This window comes from Eumetopias jubatus, unplaced genomic scaffold (assembly GCF_037043125.1).
Source record: "Eumetopias jubatus isolate StellerSeaLion01/CBP00866 unplaced genomic scaffold, mEumJub1_p1.0 scaffold_5, whole genome shotgun sequence".
Lineage (NCBI taxonomy): Eukaryota > Metazoa > Chordata > Mammalia > Carnivora > Otariidae > Eumetopias > Eumetopias jubatus.
The window spans coordinates 41478487-41494775 of NW_028274811.1; the positions used below are offsets into that span (position 1 = coordinate 41478487).

Sequence of the window (16289 nt, forward strand, 5' to 3'; positions counted from 1 at the left end):
GTCTTTCAAACTTTACTAAGTCATAAGTTTGGGAATGTCTTGAGTAGGCAGATACCATTATTTTCAAACAGAAAAAAGAATGATTAAATACATAGAGTATTTGAGGAATGTATGAGAAATGCCTATCTCATTCTGTTAAGCCAGGATGTAGACCCTTCCAACTCACATGATATTCTCACTATTAGAACAATCATATCTAAAAATGACAATAAGTGGAAATAATCAAATAACAAAGAAGATACATAAACATTGGCAAATGATTTGGGCTGCAGCCAGGATGAGAAGATATTAGAAAATATTTTACAGAAGCCTGTACATTTAAAAGCTATAAACTCTGATTAAAGGAATTTGCTACTTTAATTTTAATTAAGTTTCATCAACCTAAGGTAGAATTGCAATAAATGTGAAGAAAAAGTATGGAAACAACAGCTTTTCTGTTGTTTTTTTATTCAGCAAAGCATACATTTTTAAAACAAAATCATTCAGGGAAAAAAAAAATCTGCTGACACCACAATGCAAACCAAACATAGCAAAGTTTCCCTGCTGATAACATATTGTGACTTTTTATTTTGGCATGGAGACATCACAGAAACTCACAGACTTAAAATATATATACAATCAAAGATTCCAAGCGCTTATTTGGGAAATATCATTGGAATGTTATAAAACTGTGAATGGCTTCTAGAACGCAATTTACTAAATCAGTCTTTGTTCTCACAAACTAGAGTAATCTCATCCTTTGACAGTTGAAAATATATATAATCTCTATTTTTACAACCAGGGACCCACAGTTAATTTTCATCAGTGGCGGGATTGGCCAGGTTTTCACTGTCTTCGGCTGCTGTGTTGTGTCCCCGTTGGCTTGGAATAGCAGGAAGCACTCGGTTGGTCCGCAGAGGTCCTCCAGATAGAACTGGGGAGAAAGGATAGAACAAGAGACTTTCAACATTTGCTTCTCTCGGAGTCTGAGGAATGGCTGTGGGAGAACGAGGTTATTTCTGAAGGAGTGGAGGCATTTATAAGGAGCTTGTCTCATTCAGAGCCCGGCTGCAGGATAAAGCTGTGTCTCTGTATCCATTCAGGCTTCCCACAAGTCATCAGGGATGTCAAATGTGCACAAATACAAGACAGGGCCAAGTTTGATCAAAACATGATTGGGCCTTGCGTGCCTGGCAGAGCTCTCTTTTCCTGGGGTGGAGTAGCTGTTGATGGCCAAGTCAGCATAACGCTCTAAATGAGCCCCAAGACATCTGTACTACCCTTTTATGCGAACCTCAAAAGGTTCTCAGGGTTCTCTTAGGAAAAGTCCTCTGTACCTTTCCATTTCTTTTTCATAGAGCTGAAGTCGATCAAAGATCTTTATCTTTGCTTCTCTCTGTACATTTAATTATGAAGAGCAAAAAGCTCCTGGGCTCTGCCAAAGAAAACCCCCTCTCTGGCTTCTCCAAGCCCTACCAGGATTCAAGGCCAAGTGACTAGTTAATTAGGTATCTTTGTGAGTCATTTCTGCTTAAAGACAACTTCAGGCTTGAATTTCATCCAGTGATTGAATTCACACCATCCCAAACCCTCACTTTTACACAAATCAGTCAAAGCAGAGGAATGGATCTGTTAAGGAAGAGATTTTGGTTTCGGCTACAAACTCTTTGTGTGAGTTTGGGCATATATCTCCACCTCTCCCTTTCCTTCTCTGCAGAAGGATAGGGTTTTACTAAGACCCCACGGTTCACTGTTTTTACCTAAGGAATCCTAGAATTCTTGACTGGTCCCTTCCAAACTACAGCCTGGGACAGAAAAGACATGTTGGATATTTATTCCATGCAAACAGTTGCCAGTGTTTTCCATACGTTACCTCATGTAATCCTCCCAACAACTTTATCAGGCTGGCACTTATAGGCTAAGGGAGGAAACTGAAGGTTAAGAAACTTGTCTGAGGGTGCCTGGGTGGCTCAGTCGGTTAAGCGACTGCCTTCGGCTCAGGTCATGATCCTGGAGTCCCGAGATCGAGTCCCACATCGGGCTCCCCGCTCAGCAGGGAGTCTGCTTCTCCCTCTGACCCTCCCCCTCTCATGTGTGCTCTCTCTCTCTCTCTCTCTCATTCTCGCTCTCTCAAATAAATAAATAAAATCTTTTAAAAAAAAAGAAACTTGTCTGAAACAGGGCAGCTCTTAAATCATCCAACCTCTCCAATTACGAGGGTATGGAGAGAGACAGCAAAGAGAGAGAGAGAGAGAGAGTACGTGCATGCTCGCATACCTGTTATAAATGACGGGGCTGGGATAGAAAGAAAAGGAAAGGAAGGCAATTAGAATCCAGTATTACTTGTTTGCATGAGTCAGCTGACTCTTTGTCTTACAGTTTTGCTCCCGGCTCTGCTACTTACTACCTAGGTAATGTTGGGCAAATCATGTAACCTCTCTGAACTCAGTTTTCTCATCTGTACAATAGGAATAATAATAGAACCTGCCTCCTACTACAGATATGAGGATATACAAACTCAGAATTTCTGGGGTGTGGGGCCCAGAAATCTACTTTATAACAAGCATCCCAGGTAATACTTTAAATACACTCAGACTTGAAGATCACTGCTGAACGGACTATATTTAATATTTTATATTGTAAGAAATTTTTGTACAAAATATTATAAAATAAATCAATAATGTCAAAAGCAATATGAACAGCATCTACATGATTATTCCTTTCTGTTTAGGGATGCATAGCTTCTGAGTACAGGAATGACACATATTTGTACCTGTTCATTATAGTAAGGAAACCAATGTCAAGAGACCAGTCTTAAGAGAAGAATTTTTAAAGCTCTTAAACACATTAAATAGTACATAGCTAAATAAACTTCAGTCATTGTTTTTACAATCCAAACACAAAAATTCCTCAAGGGAGGGAGTTTCTTTTTTTTTTTTTTCCTAAACAAGCATTACCAACTTGGATGAAGCTTTAAAGACTGCTTCTCTTGTATTTTCCTGTAATTTACAAGTTTTGGTGCCTGATGTTCTCTCAAAAAATGAAAGTAAACTGAAATAAGAGTTAGTTGCGTCTAGACATGTTAACACTTGCAAAGGAAGCTGAAGAAGATTCATAATACTTACATTTTTGGTCTGGCAGGGGAGCTAGGTTGTTCCGAGTGATAGGAAGGTCCCTGATCTGGGCTCTGTTTGGGGAGAAATGCTGAAAATTTTGTCCTGGGGACAAACAGAATGGTATCAATCATTTGAGACATAACCAAGGGTGAATCGTAAAATCCAATGGATAAGAGAATATGAAGTTGTTAAGAGATCGCCGAGTTTAAGATGCTAACAAGAACCAAAATCATAACAGCTACACTTTATTGAGTTTCTATTATATGCCAGTCACTGTTTCAGTGAAAGAAAAAGATGTGGGAAATCAACTTGAATAAATTAATTGAAATAAAATTTTACAAACAAGCACAGTTGGCCACCCACTCTATAAAACTTAAAAGTTTGAAAAAATAAAATAGGGTATAAAGTATATCAATCAAATCTGTGGTGAATGACACAGATAAGTGAGATATATTTTTCTAGATCAGTGTTTCTCAATGCTGGTTGCACATAGGAATTATCTGAGGAGTTTTAAAAAAAACCACAACACTGCTGCCCTAGCCAAACCCCAGATCAATTAAAAGAGAATCTCTGGTGCTGGAATAGGGCATCAGATTTTTATCAGTTCCCAAGGGATTCTAGTGTGCAATAGGATTGAGCATCACTGCCCTAGAAGATGGGATCTGGGTGAAGTCACCTGGGAGATGGCTATTCTCTACTATAGGCTATAAGCAGTGCTGTGCTGGAGCCATGTGTACTGGCTCTTGGGAACCGATGGTGAAAATTGCAGGACTTTAGCGAGGGGGTTGACATCACAGTGGCGGCTAGGCATCGGTCAAGGTAGAAGTATTTACACCATGGAAATCAGCAAGCACGGATCTTTCTCCTGGAGAGCCAGCTGTTAAATATTTATCAACACACTACTGATTATAAAAGAGCGATCTAAATATCTGAAAATAGAAAGGAATACCCAAGTTATTTAGGTCCTTTTAAATAGTTGACCAAATGGGACAGGATTAGACTCGTTTGCCAGCTTGGGCAAGAGATGCTCCCTCTCTAAACTTCAATTTCCTGATATACAAAATGGTGAAAATAATTGTATCTGTCTTTATCACTTGTCATAAAAATTAAATAGGAAAACTGGGTGCCTGGGTGGCTCAGTCAGTTAAGCGACTGCCTTCGGCTCAGGTCATGACCCTGGAGTCCCGGGATCGAGTCCCACATCGGGCTCCCTGCTCGGCCGGGAGTCTGCTTCTCCCTCTGACCCTCTTCCCTCTCGTGCTCTCTATCTCTCATTCTCTCTCTCTCAAATAAATAAATAAAAAAAATTAAGTAGGAGAACAAATGTAAAGCATTTAGCTTACAAGGTTAATGCTCAAGAAACATTAGTAATTATTACAGTTTTATTCTGTGAAGTGTTTAACATGATCTCCTGGAGAGTGGAGAATGTATTCATTCGATCTTTTGCCTCATAGTCTTGTAAGAATCAAAACAACTATAGGACTGCTCATGGGTTTAATTCTTCTGCTTGGGCCAAGTACTCCTTAGAATAAGGGGGAAAAAAAGCATTAGCCAAGATCCACTGTCCATCTGCATAGGGGAGTCCGATGACATATTGTAAGGGCAGACATCTGAGCACTGCCATCTGATGAAAATTGAGCAAAATTTCCAGTCTCTCTGGTGGATATTATATTTTTATTCCTTTGTATGCTAAAGGTCAAATAACTTCATGAGCTACTATTTAAAAAGAAAACATCCCTGAGTAGAATAACAGTAAGTAATTACAGCAAGTACCCATATCAAGTCATACCTTATTTATCCATGAACATTTGAGCAGAAATTTGCAAAACCAAGAAATGAGATCATGATAATTATGGATAATGTTTACTGAGAACTTATGACTGTCAGAGACTGGGCTGAATGCTATAGGCATGATTTCATTGAATCTTAACAATCACTTTCCCTTGTGACATAGATACCATTATCACCCCCATTTTACAAATGAGGACCCTGGCTTGGAGGAGTTCTCAAATGTGCTCAGGGTCACATAATGGAAAGTGACAGAGCCTGGGCTCCAACTTAGGTGTGTCTGACATAGAGACCATCCTGCCTTCCTAGCAGCCAAAGCCATTTTGACAGGATGTGAGATGGGCAGAAAGGGGACGTGGCAGTGATTTGGGAGGTGGGGGGAGAGCTTGACTTCATTCTGCACTGGCATTTGGCTCAGTTTTGAAGGACAGGGTGGAGCTGTGCACAGCCCAGAGCTCTTTTATCTGTGCTGCAGGCATCTCGGGGAGCGTCCAGCCCTTGGGGACAGGGTCAAGGACCACTGTCCTAGATTCAAAAGGCAGGAGGGGTTTTCACAGTTAAACAAAGGAATTTAGTTAAGCAACTAAAGAAATTCAGCACTTATCTATTGTGTATTCACTGTATTCCTGAGCCTAGAGCACAAAGTGGACAAGGCAAGGTGCTCAGGAGGGGATTACAGTGTATGTTGGAAGAAAAACGGGTTAACTTATTCTTTTGGAGCCCAAGCGTGGTGGTGTGAGGGCATCACATAGGAAGGAGGTGTCCAGAGAGGTGAAGGTATCTTGAATCCCACAGAGCTCACCTGAATGTCTGCTCTGTCACTTCCTACCTAGCTCTGTAACCTTACGCAGGTGGGCTAAACTCTCTGGGCCTCCATTTCCTCATTTCCAGAATGGGCATTAAGAACTCCCGAAGTGCTGTCAAAGGGGAAGTATGCACTTCACTATCTGCCCCACAGGAGGCTCAACAAGGTGGAGCTGTTCTTTTATGGTTCATAGTAAGAAAGAGCCACAGCTCCTACAGATGTCAGGGTGACTTCGAGACAGGGTGGTTTTTGAGCTGGTTCTGTAAAAGACTGTACAAATCTGTGAAGCACACAGTGGACAGAAGGTATAAATAACATGGGCACCGATGCCACAGAGTGAAAGGTATGGGTTATCAGGGAACTGAGAGATATTCAAGGAAGTGTTCAAGGGGACGGGAGAAAGGATAGGAGATGTGAGGCACAGACACTGAGAATGGGAAGCGAGGCCCAGTCATGCTGGGAGCATTTTGTCTACCAGCTAAAGAATCTGACCTTTGTCCTGGAAAAGACGCAGCACCTCTGATGAGTTTAAACAGAGGGGTCACAGGATCAGATCCTACAGGATCAGGGAGGAGAGCACATTGCTGCTGGGATAGTCTAGAAAACTGGGGAGAAGGAAGTTCTCTCTTGAAGGAGAAGGGAAGCAAGTACTTTCTTACTTTCCGTGTGATGGCTTCTAAATAACCAGGCTGGTAGCAAACACCACAGAGCTTTCTGTTCCATTTTCTCTGAAAGCTGCTCACAATGAATTAAGCTGATGTGCTCCAAATTTCCTCATTAGGTTAAGTGCCTCATCCCGCATCTCTCTCCATCTAGCCCACTGACAGGTCTCAGTGAATGTTAAGTAATAATCATTACAGCTAAATGTTCAGAGTTGCTGATGCAAGCACAGGATATTGGCTGCCAGGAATTCAAACAGTAGCACTGCTAGACCCTATTATTTCTACTAAACGCTAGGGCAGGAAAAGAGAAAATCCAAAGCTAAAGGGACTATCCAAGTTCAAATCAGTGGTGGGTGCAGTGGTATGACTTACAGTATCCAACTGCTTTCTCGTATTAGACTTCATATCAAATATGGGAGATCATTGTTGAAATGTGCTAGATAAACAACTTAAACCACTTAAGTGAACCCTCATAACTGTAGTCCAGAAGCCTCAGTAGTTCTAAAAACAACATTTCAAATTGGGTTAAAAATGTCCACAAAAATAAAATCCATAAGACAGGAAAATCTTTTTGTTTTGGGAAGGACAACGTAATTTCTAAGCAAATTGCACTGTGGGTAAATTGGTAAATATACTAATAAACTGGACTTTGAGATTTCAGGAGAGAAATACATTGCCATGGTGATACTTGCTATTTAGGAGATCTGGGTTCGAGTGCTGATTATGTCATTAATCAGTTGTAAGACTTTGAGCAAACCATTTTAACTATTCTAGGCCATGTGAATTATAACTGAAAAGGGCCTCAGGAGACACAATGGTCTCAGCCTCTGGATGAGTTAGAAACTCGCTCAGAGAGATGACATGTCTTGCTTTATCAATGAGGACTCATCCAGGAAAAAAGAGACCTCTCCTGGTCTTTCAAACAGAGGGAATTTCGTACAAACTGTTGGTTATGTCTGCGATAGAAAAGCTAAGAAGCCAAATGAAGAGAGGGTAGAAGGACAATCCAGAGATGAGCTGTTATATGGAAAAAAAAAAAAAAAAGCAACCCCCCCTTAGGCTGGTGAGATGAGAGGAAGAGGAGGTAGAAGATCGTGGGGGCCAGAGCCCCAGTGAGCAGCTGTGTGTGGGGGGCGGGGAGCAGGAAGGAGAGGATGGAACCGCTGTTGGGGCTTCCAGAGGAAGCCGAGGGACATTGTGTACAACTACACTGCTTTCCCTCATTCTCCTAGTCTTCCTCTTCTGCCGTGCCTCCTGGGACTTGGCCAAAGTACCTGGAAGCAGCTTCAAGGGAGTCTATGAAGGTTGTTCCCTGAGAGACAGAAGAGAGCTGGAGGGAAAAGACTAGATGTGAAAGCAACGAAGCAATTGACTGGCACATTTACTTAAATTTCATTATCTTTAAAACAAGGTCATTTCTACCTTGTATCTGAAGCATAGTGCTTGGTATAGGGCCTGGCACATGGTTTTTTAAAACAAAAAACAAAAACCCAAATACTTCTGTGTGTGTATAATACTATATTCAAATCACTGTTCTAAGTACTTTACTCTCTTAATCTTAACAGCAACGCCCAGTCCTATGTTAGGTCTTTCCTCCCGGTTTTTTTCAGGTGAAGAAACAAAAGCCCAGAGAGATTAAGTAGCAGCAAGTAAGTGACAGGGCTAGAATTTAAACCCAGATGTTTTAACCACTGGAGTATTCTGCCTCTTGACAAATTAGAATGACAGAGACTCTAACCATTATAAAGACCATATAATCTCCTATCTAAACATGAGAAGAAAATTGCTTAAAAGTCAGTTGCACAATCATTTTAGTGAATCCATATCTTTAAAAATTCATTTATAGGCTGAAGATTCTTGGGAGATTTATCTTATCACAACTCAGTTGCCTAGAATGACTCCTAGTTATTATCAGTGCTTAAAAACATTGGTTTGAAAAAATAAATGCTTTGATGTGCCACAGCTAATTATTTAAGATTCCCTTGGAGAATTTTGTTGCTTCTTTTCTGCTATTCTGCAACCCCAGGACTTTTCAAGTTACCTCACTGGCAAATGAAGCAAATTTTCAAAGCAAGTTATTGAATTTCCTTTTATTTCCAATAATATAGAAGGTTTTAGATGGCACCAGTGACAGAATTTACTAGTTCACGATCCAATATCTATTCTCTTCCCTCTTTGAAACAAAAATCCAATTTTCGAGGGACAGCCGTGTGCCGAGATAAAAGACTACAATTCCCAGCCTCCCTTGCAGATAGGCATGACCATGTGACTAGAGTTCTGGCCAATGAGATGTGAGAGAGACATGGGGGACATAGTTATTGAGAGCTGATTCAGCTGGGGGCATATCCATTTTTCCCCTCTCTGTGCTCCTTTCCTCCTTCTCTAGTTAGCCATAACAGAAGCTGTGGAGCACGCAGATGGAAGGAACCTAGACCTTTGGTGATGATGGAGCACCTGGGAACTGCCTACTTCAGAGTTCTTTCGCGTGACAGCAATAAATTCCCCAATGTTATTGAAGCCACTGCTACTTTGGTTTCTGTTACAGGCAGCTGAGCCCAGTCATAACTGACAGAGAAAAGACAGACCAAGGCTGTCCTGGGAACAGAAAAAGAAGAGGATTTTCACAAATTTCAAAAGCTTTTCAAAAGAGAAGGTATTGGGCGCCTGGGTGGCTCAGTCGGTTAAGCGACTGCCTTCGGCTCAGGTCATGATCCTGGAGTCCCTGGATGGAGTTCCGCATCGGGCTCCCTGCTCAGCGGGGAGTCTGCTTCTCCCTCTGACCCTCCCCCCTCTCATGTGTTCTCTCTCTCATTCTCTCTCTCTCAAATAAATAAATAAAATCTTTAAAAAAAAAAAAAAGAGAGAGAGAAGGTTATTAGCCAGGACAGGACCAAATCCAGAAAGGAGGCTGGGTTGAGGCCCTGGAGGCCACTAAAGTGTCCAAAAAAATGAAGACCAGTATCTTTCCTTCCTTTATCTTCTGTAGAACCAAAGCAAAAACACTACCTGTGCCACTAACCACATACTTTAGTGCTTTGTGGAGGAAGTAAAATGTTGGGTGGAGTTTTTCTCAGATACTGGGAAATAGCCTTCTTGTGCTCATCCATATTTATCCTGTGCTTCAGTACATATAAATCTGTATGTGGGGAGCCATACTCTACCTTACATGTTTCAGACACCAGGCACCCAGAAATGAGGGAAGAGAGCCAGACTCATGCTGCATATTAAATACAAAGGAATATTTTACATTTCCAAATACATATGTTCCTCCTCTTGGTCTTTCCTTCTTCTGTGTTTGACAGAAATAGGGGTTCAAGATACATCATTTTTTCTCCCTCTCGACCCTACTATAAGAAAAACAACAGAAACCCGTGGATAAAAACAACTGACATTCCACGGAGAGATACTAGGGAGTGTGGTGGATTTTGCGCTGAACTGGGGACAGGAACGTCCAACTGGTGTTGAAGGGGACTGTGGTTATTCACATCCAGCCAATTATGACCAAGTGGGATTTGGGTTCAGTGTTGCCTGACTTTTTAATTTCTCAAGAGAAGCTAGAATTTTCGATTTTTATGTAAAACTTCATGATTTTTAAACATTAGCAATTAACTCACTTGAAAACAAGACAAGACATGGTGGTAATGAACTAATTTGGGAAGCTGTTTTGTAGCCTCTGCTTTACAACAATGGTTCCCTTTCTCTGGTGTGCATCAGAATCACCTGTGGACCATTTAAAAAATAAAAATAAATGTTTTAGTGTGATACATTTATTTAAAAGGGGTGATTAGATACATATATATTGTTTGTATGTGTATAAAAACAAATTCTTTAGTATGATACATTTATTTAAAAGGGGGATATGTACTTATGTATAAATATTTCGTGTGTGTGTATATGTGTGTGCACAGACACATGTATAAAACATCTCTGGAAGAGTAAACAAAAAATAACATCAGTAGTTTTGATGTGGGGTGCCATGTAGCTGGGGAAAGAGACAGGTGGGAGAAATGCAATGTGAGCCTTTGGAATGTGTGGAGACTTGAACCATTAATGTGTGAATGTGTCTCCTTTCTACGTGGATACACAGAAAGCATTGCCATTTTCCCTCTTCCCTCACCAAGATTTTGCTTCAGTAGGTCTGGAGTAGGGATTGAACACCTGATTTAAAAACAAGCCATCACACGAACAAATCAACCCCTCATAACTGATTTTGCCACTTACCCCTGGTTAAGAACCTTTGCTACCGGAAATACTAATATTCCCTCTCGAATCTGCCAGTCACCACACATTTGCTGGGAAGATGAGAAGGCACATACTTCAACATGATGACTGCTCTCAGGGTGGAAAAGCAGAATGCTTCCACAGCCTGGAGATCTTGAATCCAATGGATTCAAGGAAAAAAGTTGGCCCTAATCACCATTTTGTTCTGGCTCTGCCCTCTAGGCTACTACTGTCAGGCCAGTTCCTCACCCAGAACTGTAGGAAACATTTCTCACATAGAGAGAGCTTGCCCAGAATGAGGGAGAAGGAAGCAAGGACAATACCTGATGAAGGATTGTGTAGGTGAGGAAGATGGGGCAGCCCCAAGACCTCCTGGTGACCAGACCTGCTGGTGAGCAATCTGTCTAGCAGCTTATCAGAAGAAGACACAGTCCAAGCCTTACAGAACACCTGGTTAGAATCACCTCTCCAGGGGTTATCTAGCAATGTCTGGCAGCCAGTTCTGTTGTGCAGTAAGTCCTGCTCACTTCGGCTTTTCTGAGATCGCTGGGCCATCTGATGAGTACTGGAGCTCAGGCCAGCTTGGGAAGTGGCCCCCTGGGAAGCCATCAGGAAGTTATTGCCCAGGGTGATGGGTGGGAGACTCTGCGTCCTGATTGGTGGAAGCCCCTTATGGGCCAGAGGCTTCTTTTCTGGCAAGAGATACTTTGAATTCTCCGAGGTCCGCTTCTTAAAGTCGATCATAGCCACCTGATCACCAGGCTCTTCTTGGCAGTTGGTCTCCGGGATGCTGTCGAAGGTGGTGATGATGTCATCGACTTCCGAGGTGTGCTCCCCCCTGTGTCGGTCCCTGCTGTGATCCTTGTGATAGGCCCTCTGCTCTTCTTTTTTGTTTTTGCAGAAGATTTGGTTGAGCATGCTGAATCGTCCCTCCTTCTTCTGGGGTCTACTGTTCTGGGAAGGAAGGAGTCGAGTAGGCTCTGTTCTATGGGGATATAAAATAACAAGGATGCTATGAGACGATAGGAAATGGAGACAATCCCCAACCAAAAAAACAAAAAAAAAAACAAAAAAAAACCCCAAAAAACCTCCTTCTGTTCCATCTGCTTGAGAAGGTTGTCTGAGGTCATCCAAAGACACCCCAAAGCTGTGTCAAGTTCAAAGGTGACGTGGAGGAACTTGCAACACCCTTTGTCACTCCCTTCCTTGCCATAGTCACTTCTCGGCCCATTTATTTCTTAGATTCCTCTTAGTTCCTCAGGAGCTGTCCTTTCACAAAATTTACCTCTAGAGAATCTCCTTTCAGCTGAACCTCACTTCTCAAGACAGTCAGTGGGAGTGTAAGTTTTAAGTCACAGAGATGAAGGCCAACCGTGAGTTGAGGCTTCAACTAGTGGGAGTGGGGTGTGCTCGCAGAGGTGGGGGAAGTGTGGTTTGGGCTTTCTCCGAAAGAGATCCCAGCAGATCTGGGCAGAGCTCGGACATTATCTACTTCAGGAAGCTGGCCCGTTTTATGCTATTTGGATGTTCTTCGCTTCCCTTTCAGTTTTTACTGAATTTCCTATTGAAAAAATACTTTTAAAAAAAGTATACTAAGGGAAACCAAGGGAAGAAGCTTTTGTCTGGGCTTCAGCTGCTCAAGAGGAAGTGTGTATGCCAGGGATTGGGCGTGGCAGCAGAAGCAAAGTGAGCAATGCCCAATGGGCAGGCAAATTCTAAAGAAAAAAAGGTCAGCAGTTGTCCGGCTGGCTCCTCTTCTGTGGAGAGTTTCCCTGAGGCACCATTCTGTTTTTGTTCCTTGGAAAATTCTGTTATTCTCTTTTGAGGCCACAATTGACTTAGTGCTTTCTGTGGTATGAGTTAATGATGAAACCTGACCCATGTGCATGTCCTAAAAGCCAGCCTGCAACATTACTTTTCGGAGTGAGATATTGTAATCTGTAATTTGAAAAACATCACCACTTGGCTGCATATAATTCATGTTTTTCTTCACAGGTCACACAGTGTGTAATTGAATCTTTACTTCCATGATGTATTTTTATCTTCCTTCTTTCACCTTCCACTAGGCTTTCTGAACTATTGAACACAACTTCTGGACCCCTGATACTACCAGAGAGAGCCCCAGGGGATCTCTAACATTCTCTAAAGTGGACCTGTAGAGAATGCCCCGGTGTGAATTAAATCCTACATTAGTATCTTCTACAATCTCTCCTCCTTCTGTTACAGACTGTGATTTAGGCCAGTGGGGTCTCAGAGTGTGGTCCACTGAACCCTGCGGGTGGGGTCCCTAATAGTCTTCAGGGGTTCTGTGAGGTTAAAACTATATTCATAATAATATCAAGATGTCTTTTTCACTGTGCTGCTTTTTGCTCCAAGGGTACAATTGAGATAGTGGGTGAAAGTATTGAGCTCCTTGGAACAAATCAAGACAGTAGCATCAATGGACTTACATTTAAAAAAATTGTCATTTAACTTATTAATGTCCAGTAAAAGTGATTAATTTTATTAAATATTAACCTTCGAGTATACATTTTTTGACAAAACAGGAAGTACTCATAAGCAATTCCACTATATAATGAATTATGACAGTTGTCTTGAGGCAAAACACTTGTGTAATTGTTTGAGTTGCCAGCTAACCCAGACACTTTTCCTTTTTTCGCAGAACACCATTTTTATGATTCATAGACAACCTATGGTTATTTGGAGTTGGCTATTTGCAGAAATTTTCTCAAAAATGAATAAAATAAGCCTGCCATTTCAAGGTGAACAATTGACAGGAATTGCCGCCAATGACAAAAGTCCAGTTTTCAAGCAAAAACTAGAATTTTGAAAAACCTGTATGCACTCTGTAAGCTTGACAGCTTCCTGATACATAAAGTCTTTTCTGATAAGATCAGTGGTGATATTAACAAATGTGATTTTTAAAAATTGTATAATGAAATGTGTCACTTGGAAGATATTCACAACTAACTGAACCAGTATTTTCCAAATGACCAGAGCAAGATGTTATAAAGTCATGCATGGGTATAAAACCCATTTAAAGTGCAAGATAGACTAATGGATTTTGATACAACAGAGTATAAAAAGTTCATTGATATGCCGACAGTCCACATTGCAACTAACATTTAGGAAGCTAACACTTGTCAAATTTTGGTGTAATATCAAAGGAAAGTATCCACAATTATCTCACAACACCACTGAAACATTCTCTTCTCCAACTACATGTTTACGCAAAGCCAGATTTTTTTCAGACACTTCAATCAAAACAAAGTATTGCAAGAGATGGAACAGAGGAGTAGATATGGGAGTTCAGCTGTACTGTATCAGGCTTCTGTTAAGATATCAAAGAGATCTGCAAAACAATGTGAAGCTAGGCTATTCTCATAACAACTTGTTTTTGGTTTTGGAGAATAGGTTATTTTTAACTAAAAACATGGTATTTATGTCAACATGTAAATGTAATGGGGTTATTACTGCTTTACGTGAATAACTAAATAAATAGTTTATTAAAATTTGTTTTAATTTCTAATGCCATAAATATCGATAGGTGTAACTCATGTCCACAAAAGCTCTCTGGGGTTCCCAGTTTTTGGAAGTGCAAAAGGGTCCTGAGAACAAAAAGTTTGAGAATTGTTGATTAGGGAAAAAAGAAGATGAAGAGACCATGGCATAAAGGGAAGAAGAAAGGGAGAAAAAAGAAAGAAGGGCCAGTCGAGCGGGCATCAGGGCTGATGGATTCAGGCTCGTGACTATCATTTTGCTCCACAGAGTCGAGAACATGTCACCCTCTGTTAGACAATGGCAAAGACAATATTAAGGTAGCGCTGGCTTTGTACATCAGCAAGTTCAACAATTTTAACCGATTTTATACATCGCTGAGAGGAAGAAAACCAGTGCCTGCTGGTGCACTCACCTGCTCTCCTGGGAGAGGAGTCGGATGCAGGCTGCATGGCCGCAGTACAGGGCGTAGGCCAGGGGCGTGCTCTCCTTGGTGTCTCGCAGGTTGCTGTCCATCCCCAGCTCCAGCAGTGACTGGACACAGTCTGCCTTCCCTGCAGCTGCAGCCCAGTGCAGCGGGGTCCTGGAGGACCACAGGGGAACAACACAAGGGTCAGAGCACAGACATGGCCCAGGTTGCTTAGCCGGCGACAGGTCCTGTTCAAAGTCTGGGCACGGCCTGAAACACGCGTTGCTATGTACGCTGTGGAAGTGGTAGTAAGCATTAGATGGGGCTTCAGGATGATGGTGTGTCTGTCGGAGCCTGTCCTCCAGTTCTAAGCATCCCCTGGCCTTCTGCCTTCTCTGGCCTTCCTGAGAATGTCTTAGAAGAGGAAGTAGTGGGGGCGCCTGGGTGGCTCAGTTGGTTAAGCGACTGCCTTCAGCTCAGGTCATGATCCTGGAGTCCCGGGATCGAGTCCCGCATTGGGCTCCCTGCTCAGCGGGGAGTCTGCTTCTCCCTCGGACCCTCCCCCCTCTCATGCTCTCTCTCTCTCAAATAAATAAATAAAATCTTTAAAAAAAAAGAGAAGAGGAAGTAGTGGGTCAAAGGCTATGGATAATTTTCAGGCTCTTTATGCATAGGGCCAAGCTGTCTTCTAAGAACACTGACTCAATTTAGCCACCTACCAGCTGGGTCCCTATTCCTTCCTAAACTGAGTGTTATCGGCGCCTTCAAAAATCTCTGCCAATTTGGTAGGCAGAATGATACTTCAGGGTTGTTTTCTTTTGCATTTCTTTAATAGCGAGGTTGAAATTTTGAAATATATTTTTGTCGTTTGAGTCTCCTCACTGAAATGACTCTTAACGTCTTTTGGCTGTTTTTCTGTTAGATTATTAGTTTTTCTTATTATTTAGGTGGGCTCTTTATGTATTAAAGGTATCAATCTTTTTGCAAACATTTTCTCTAATTTGTTACTTGACTTTTAATTTTTCAGTGATTTTCCACAAAATTAAAAAAAAAAACATTAATCATCTCTTCACTTTCGTTTCTTTCATAACTTTATGCTTAGAAAGCCCTTCATCAGCCAGAAGGTAGGTATATATTCATCAGTATCTAAGCCTTTATTAAATTGTAAAACCAGTATTTTCTTAGGAAAAAAAAAGCAAGAGACTGGGAGAAAATACTGTAATTTATAAATTGCCCTGGGAAAGGCTCAGTCCTGAGGCAGGAAGGAAGGGCATGGACAGCTTCCCCTCGGCTTTGTGGTGGGGCCTCAACCTTGGGCAGAAGGGCAGCCAAGTGGTCTCTCAGACATGGAGGCAGCTGAAGGGCTCGACAGAGAAGGGCTCAGTTGGGGCAATCTATGAAGGTATATGAGCCTTAATATTTGGAGAGTAGCCTTGTCCCCAGTGTGGCCAGTGCCCTGAGGTGTGGATTGTATCTCCTGTCAGTCAAAGCATCCTTCACCTCAGATTATGCTATGGGCAGCAATTTGAGATCACTTAATAGGACCATATTTTTTTTCAATATAGTGATCAATCACAGTGCTTATTTAAATATGTGGCAGATGTGATTCATTCCACCCTACTTGAGAGAGGTCTCCAGACAATATTTATTATGAAATAGGATGAGGCACCAGCCAGATTATGCCATCCTGTTTAGAGGATATATTGCCAATAAATTCAGTAGATGAAGGGTTGGACATCAATTTTGTCAGGTTTGCTAACACATGACCACCCACTTTGGAGCAGCTTGAAATATTTCTTCACAACAACTGT

General features: G+C 41.7%; 1 protein-coding gene across 9 annotated transcripts in view; it reads right to left on the bottom strand.

The window, feature by feature from the left end:
- Window positions 1-544: 544 nt before the first annotated feature.
- Window positions 545-16289, bottom strand: part of ANKRD55 (ankyrin repeat domain 55) — a 491618-nt gene continuing 475873 nt past the window's right edge. For all 9 annotated transcript variants that reach the window (XM_028119121.2, XM_028119119.2, XM_028119118.2 and 6 more), the window contains 4 exons: window positions 14485-14652; window positions 10895-11556; window positions 3105-3197; window positions 545-913 (listed from right to left, as the gene is read on the bottom strand). In XM_028119121.2, the coding sequence (XP_027974922.1) occupies window positions 792-913; window positions 3105-3197; window positions 10895-11556; window positions 14485-14652 (1045 nt within the window). In that variant the 3' untranslated portion in view covers window positions 545-791. The remainder of the gene's footprint in view (window positions 914-3104; window positions 3198-10894; window positions 11557-14484; window positions 14653-16289) is intronic.